The sequence below is a fragment of the Equus asinus genome, chromosome 10, assembly GCF_041296235.1.
Source record: "Equus asinus isolate D_3611 breed Donkey chromosome 10, EquAss-T2T_v2, whole genome shotgun sequence".
NCBI classification, from domain to species: Eukaryota; Metazoa; Chordata; class Mammalia; order Perissodactyla; family Equidae; genus Equus; species Equus asinus.
In genome coordinates this window covers 16,884,796-16,890,843 of record NC_091799.1, presented here as the reverse complement: position 1 = coordinate 16,890,843, position 6,048 = coordinate 16,884,796, and the positions used below count along the sequence as shown (strand labels likewise).

The 6,048-nt window shown below is 64.3% G+C and overlaps 1 protein-coding gene across 1 annotated transcript; it reads right to left on the bottom strand.

Moving 5' to 3' along the window:
* Nucleotides 1-4,046: 4,046 nt before the first annotated feature.
* Nucleotides 4,047-5,580, bottom strand: IER5L (immediate early response 5 like). The gene has a single exon (XM_044778590.2). The coding sequence runs from the start codon at nt 5,438-5,440 to the stop codon at nt 4,223-4,225; it is 1,218 nt and encodes a 405-aa protein (XP_044634525.1). The 5' UTR covers nt 5,441-5,580; the 3' UTR covers nt 4,047-4,222.
* Between the last annotated feature and the right edge of the window lie 468 nt (nt 5,581-6,048).

Sequence of the window (6,048 nt, the reverse complement as noted above, 5' to 3'; positions counted from 1 at the left end):
ACAGAGTGGCTGGGAAAATTAAATGAGTGAATCCATACAGAGGGACTTGCTGTTCTTCTGTTTGCTATTATTTTTCACAATGGTCAGCTCAGTGCTTTGCACAGGCTAGGCACCAAGTGGGCGGTCTGTCAATGTGTGTCCAGTGAATGTAGATGCAGAAAGACACAGCTCCTGTTGTGCACGCCCTGCACCAGAGGGATATTCATAGACACACACACACACACACACACACACACACACATCTGAGTGCATCATAGAAGCACTGAGATCTTAGCACCCTGCACAGTGGCCCTCCTGGGAGCCTGGGGCATCCCCAGCCCCCGGCTCGTGTGGAGGGCAGCCTGCAGCTCTCGGAGGCTCTGTGCTGTCATCCCGGCAGCTCCATGTTGCTGGGAGCGCAGCTTAGAGTCTGGCTCAGCCCTACACCACGTATCAAGGGCAGCAGGACCTGCGGTGTTCTAGGAGCTGGAGGAAGAGTGTGCATGTGTGTGCGTGCTGGTGACCCTGGGGGGACGAGGGACTTGCTGGAGCTCTCGCTTCCAGAGCTGCTGTTTTCTGGAAGCTCCCCCTCATCACTCCCTGGGTCCCTCAATCTCTTCTGATCTCCATACGTCCCGAAGCAGCACCCCCAAGTCCTGCCTGGGGGCTCTTGTGGGGTCTGGCTTGGTGTTTTTACTGGAGAGAGAGGGGCTTGTCTGTGGACCTGGGTCTGTAGACTCCTGGGCTGCCTGCCTGGCCCCTCCCCTCCTTCGGAGGACCCTCACAGTCAGCGCCCCCACCCCAAGCCTTTCAGTCGCACTGTGCCTGGGAGTTCTAGTCTCTCAGGATGCTCTGGGCAGGCTGTGCCAGTACTCCGGGGCTTGAGCAGAGTGACGATGCTACCTAGGGTGTCTCGTGTTGGGGAGAGTGTGTTGGGCCGGGTGTGGCCCTCAGGGTGGTGTGCAGTGTGATACCAGGGTGGTGCTTGTGTTACTGTTTTGTGTGGAATGTCTTAACGTGAGATGTGGATGGCCAGTAAGTTGTGTTTTGGGTCACTGCACATGATGCTCAGGGCATTAACCTTTTGTGTGGCTGCCCTGGGCCCTGAAAAGATAAGAGCGGGGAAGGACATCTCTCCTCTGGGTGCTCCCAGAACCCTCCATCGCTATCCCTCGGTTTCACCAGCTCCCAACGTGCCTGAGGCTCTTGGCGCAGCTGAAGCTGAGAAAACCTGGCAGAGGGGAGGAGAACCCTGGTCCGCGGTCCTGCAGGGTTTAGAGCTTCTATTTCGCAGCCCACCACCCACACTCCTTTGCTGTAGGGATCCGGGGGGCGGGCCGGGTTTCCCAAGCTCGGGTCTGCACTCCCAACAAAGGCGGCCGACCACGTGCCCTCTCCTCGACGCAGGCCTGGCGTGGGGACGCACGCTGTCCCCCGGCTCCGGCTCCGGCCAGGGCTGGATCCCGACGCGGCGCGGCGCCCCAGGTGGGCGCGGAGCGGCCCCCAGCAGCCCGGCCGCCCCCGGCTGTGCCTCGCCCACTCCCAGCCGCAGCCGCTGCAGCGTCCTGGAAGCGGCGCTAGGGGGAGCTCTGGCAACTGGCTTGGTGGATTGAATCAAAACGGTGCATCAAACAGCGACTCCGTGGACTTGCGGGGAAAAAACCGGGAGGGGGGAGACACGCCGTTCCCTCTCCTCAGCAGCGCGACTCTTCCCGTGGGAGGCCGAGAAAACAGTCTGAGGGGGTGAAGGTGCCTTTCCTCCCTGTAACTCACGCCTCCATAACCTCCCTCTTCCCCCACCCCCATCGCGGACCTTCGCTGACCCCCGGGCTCCGGAGTGTCCCCGAGAACTTCGCCTCGCTCGACACCGGGACTCAGAGCCGAGCGGACCCCTGGGACTGGCCTGCGTCCGCCTCTCCGAGTCTGGGGTGGGGGCTTCCCGGTGACAGCCCCTCCTCTCGCTGCGGGAGGCGTGAGGGCTGGGGCGAGGGGCGTGAGTCGTCCAGTGGGGTGGCTCTTGCGGAAACGGGGAGCGCAGGGGCGAGAAAGAGAGCGAGAGAGCACTGGGGAGACAGCTAGAGCCAGAGAGACACCGAGAGACATTATCAAACAGAGAGCAAGCTGCCACTTTGCTTTTTTTTCCTCTCTTTTTTTTCAGCCTTTCTTTCCTATCCTCTCTTTGCAAGGCTGGAACCACCCGCGCGCCCCCGGGCCCGAGCCGCGGCTCCAGATGTGAATTCGGTTCCAGTGGGGAGAACGCGAGCTTCCTCGGGGCCTTGGCACATTCTCCCACTCTGAGGTCATTCCGTAGGTGGTCAGAGGGGAGAGCGCGCCTGGAGCCTTCCTGCCTCCATCCACTGGGGAGGGAAGAGAGGCAGGCGGAGGGAGGGGAGAGGGAGAGGGGAGGGGCGGGAGGAGGGAGGGAGACGCCGCCAGCACACCACCAAGTGGCACCGAGCAGTGATAACAAACTCAACTTAAAAAAAAAAAAAAAGAAAAAGGAAAAAACTTCCCCAAGTTGCAGCCTGAGACGTGCGGACGTGCCGGGCGGGGAGTGTGGGTGGCCCAGAAGCCCCCGGCGTCCCCCGGCTGCTTTCCCCCGCCGCAGAGAGCTCAGACTTGAGGCCGACCAGGCTCTGCGCCCTGGCTGAGCAGGAAATGTGCTGGAGGCTGGCTCGGCTTCCTGCTGGAGACGCCGGGGGCGGACGGTTCCCGACGAGAGCCGGCTCCTCTGGGGAAGGGGGCCCGGGAGGCGGGCGGCACCGGCTTCATCCCCAGCAACAAACATCCCCTCCTCGATCCCGCTCCCACCCCGGCCCTGCGGATGTGGGCAGATCCCGCCCGCCCAGGCCCAGGAAAGCTGGGGTTTGAATGGGTGTAGGGGTCTCTTCCCACCGCCCCTACCTTCCCGCCACCTCTAGGCCGACTTGAAAACAACGCACCACCATCCTCTATAACGGACTTTTTATTAAGATTATAAATTTAAACAAATAATCTGAACAGTTTTACCCGGTGATATACAATTCAGTATGCACAAAAATACAGAATGAGGGAGAGTGTCAAGAGAGGGAAGGTTGGCAACTTGTTTTGGAGTCCACATGGTGCTGATGGCAGAGAACCAGAGGGGCTGCGAAGGAACCCCACCTTTTTACAACAAAAGGCTTTAAATTAAACAAAATCTATCGAGCTGAAGACACAGGACGGGGTTCTCAGTGGCTCGAACAATGCTGGTTTCATGAAATGCAACCGAAGGCTGAACCAGGACTGTGCAACTTAGAAGCACGCACACAAACACCACATCTGACCAGGAACTTAGCGAAAAGTCTCCAACGCCGTCGGCGGTCCCTGCCCCTCCCTCCCTCCCTCCCTCGGGGCCGCCGGGGATCCAGGTGAAGGAATCGACTTCCTTTTTTGTTTAGTGAGGACCGCAGTGCTGGGCATGATGGGAAATGTAGTCCGCGGTGCCCGCCCCCCACCCCTTCCCCAAACAGTGTCCGAGAGTGTCGGGGTGTCGGGCGCCACCCCCGAATCCGGGAGATGGGTGGAGGAGGGGAGGAGAACGGAGCCAGAGGGGCGGGGAGGGGAGGGGTTCAAGACACCCGCCCCGGGAAGAAAAGAAAAAAAAGTTGAAGTGTTTTCATTTCTGCCTTCTCATTTTGAGAACTTTGGAGGCCGCCCCCAGAGAGGAAATGTGACCCAAACGTCCCTTTCGGAGATAGAGTTTGCCTTTGTTTTTGCTCAGGATTTCACAAGACCTATTCCTCACCCCACGGAGGGACTCGCAAGAACGGAGCGCCGGGCTTCCTGGGTCTGACAACTGATTGGAGTCGGCGTCCTGGGCCCCGCGCCCTCCTGCTCTGCGCCCCCGGCGCGCCCCGGTGGCCCAGGCGCCCTGCTTCGCCCCCAGCTGCCCGGCACCTCCTCCAGGCAGCAGCCCTCCCTCACGTGGCTGGCTCCTCGCTAAACACCACTGCAATCACTACAATAAAAAGAAAAAAAGAGTAGGAGAAACACAAAGCATACTTAAATAGGCGCTTTTTCTCTCTGCAAAAATAAAGTCCAAGATCTTAGATTTCTTTTTTTTATTTTACAATTTATAAAACATCAGCCGCCTCCCCCTACTCGCCCCCGGCTCAGCCCCGAGTGGCCGGGCGCCCGTTCGTTCCTTCCTCTCGCCCCTTGGCCGAGTCTTTGTCTGGCCCCAGCCCCGCGGGGCCCCAGGTCCCCGTGCCCTCGGGGGTCCCTAGAAGGCGACAATGGCTCGAGTCCAGGCGCCGAGGCTGGCGAGCGCCTGCTTGGCGCACAGCTGCCCGTTGAGCGGCGGCGGCTGCTCCGAGGAGTCCGGCTGTCGGCTCACCAGCCCAGAGAAGCCCGAGCCAAAGATGGAGATCAAGTTTGAGATGTTGGACGCGTCCGGGGACGAGTCCGGGCAGAAGTCCTCGAAGCGGGCGCGCTTGCAGGGGGCGAACGGGGCGCCCCCGGGGGGCTCGGCCCCCAGGTCGCCCGCGTCCTCGTCGTCGTCGTCGTCCTCTTCCTGGCCAGGGTAGTACTTGCGCTTGCAGCCGGCGGCGGACGCCAGGCCTGGACCCGGGGCGCCCTGGCCACAGCAGGGACAGTGGGCGGAGGCGCAGCAGTCCTGGTGCAAGTAGCCGTTTTCCACCGTGGTCACCACGTGAGTGTCCAGGTCCAGCACGGTAGTCTGGCTGCTGCAGTGAACGCCGAAGTCCGAGGGGGTCGGGTACGCGCCCCGGTAGAAGCCGGGGGAGGAGGCGGGGGCCGGGGAGGCGGGCGGGGAGGCGGCGGCAGCGGCCTGAGGGGCGGCCCCTGGGGGCGCGGAGGGCGCGGAGCAGGCGGCAGAGGCGCGAGGGTCCCGCGGGCAGAGAGCGGAGGGCGCCGGCGGCGGCAGCGGCACAGGACCCGGCTGCAGCGGCTCCAAGGGCTGCCCGCGGTGGGGCGCGCCGTGCGGCGGCTGGAGCGCGGCGCACCCGGGCAGCTCCGAGAGCGCCCCCGCGCCGCCCGCGGGCGCCCCGGCCGCCGCTGCCGCGCAGCCCCTGGGTGCCGGGTGCTGGTGCTGGTGCAGCTGCTGCTGGAGGTGCAGCTGGTGGAGCTGGTGGAGCTGGTGCAGCTGGTGCCGGGCTGCCGGCTCGCGCGCCTCCGCGTCCCCGCCGCCGCCAAGTTGGAGCGGGCCGAAGTCGGCCGCGCTGGCCGGCATGCCCGGCGCCGCGTACGCGAGGTGCTGGTGCTGGTGGTGGGGCGGCTGCTGCTGTTGCTGCTGCTGCTGCTGCTGGCGCCGGTAGAGCTCGGCGTAGCGCTCGCTCAGGTAGAGCTGGCGCGCGTTGCGGAGCACGTAGGACACCAGGAGGTTCTTGTGCAGCTTGATGCCGCCGCGCTGGGTCCGGGAGCTGTGGATCTTGCGCAGGGAGATGCTGATCAGGCTCTGGGCGTCCAGGGCGCACTCCATGCTCCCGCGGATTCGGCGGCGGCGGAGCAGCCGCGGCCGCTGCTGCTGCTAATACTGCTGCTGTTTCGGCCTCCAGCCGGCCGCGGGGCGCGCCGGACTGAGGGAACGGAGCCCGGGTCAGCGGGTCGGCTGCGCTCCGAGAGGAGCCGCCACCACGCGCCGCGCGCCACCCGCGGGCTCGTGCTCCCCAGACGGCGCCAAAGCAATGAGCCTCGGCCGGCCCCGGCCCCAGCTATTTAGCCGGGCGTCCGGGCCCCGCCCCACACCTTATGAGCCAATAGGAGTGCCGAGAGCCTCCCGAGTGACAGGCGCTGCCCGCCCCGGGGCCACTAGGCTGGCCAATCAGACCAAGGCGGTTCCTTTGTGCTATTCAAATACCGAACGGACCCCGGGCCTCCAACGCCGCCGCTGCCTCGAATGTTCTCCCGGGGCTGCCGCGCCGCGCGGGACTCGGAGCCGCTGGGGCCGCTCCCTGCAGCACGGGTCGCCCCGCAGCCGACACGTTGGAGGCCGCGGCCGCCCTCGGCCTGCGTCCTGGGAGCCGGTGGTCGGCTCACCTGCGGGCGGCGGCCGCGGCTCCTCCCCCTTCCGCACGGCTTGGCCTCACC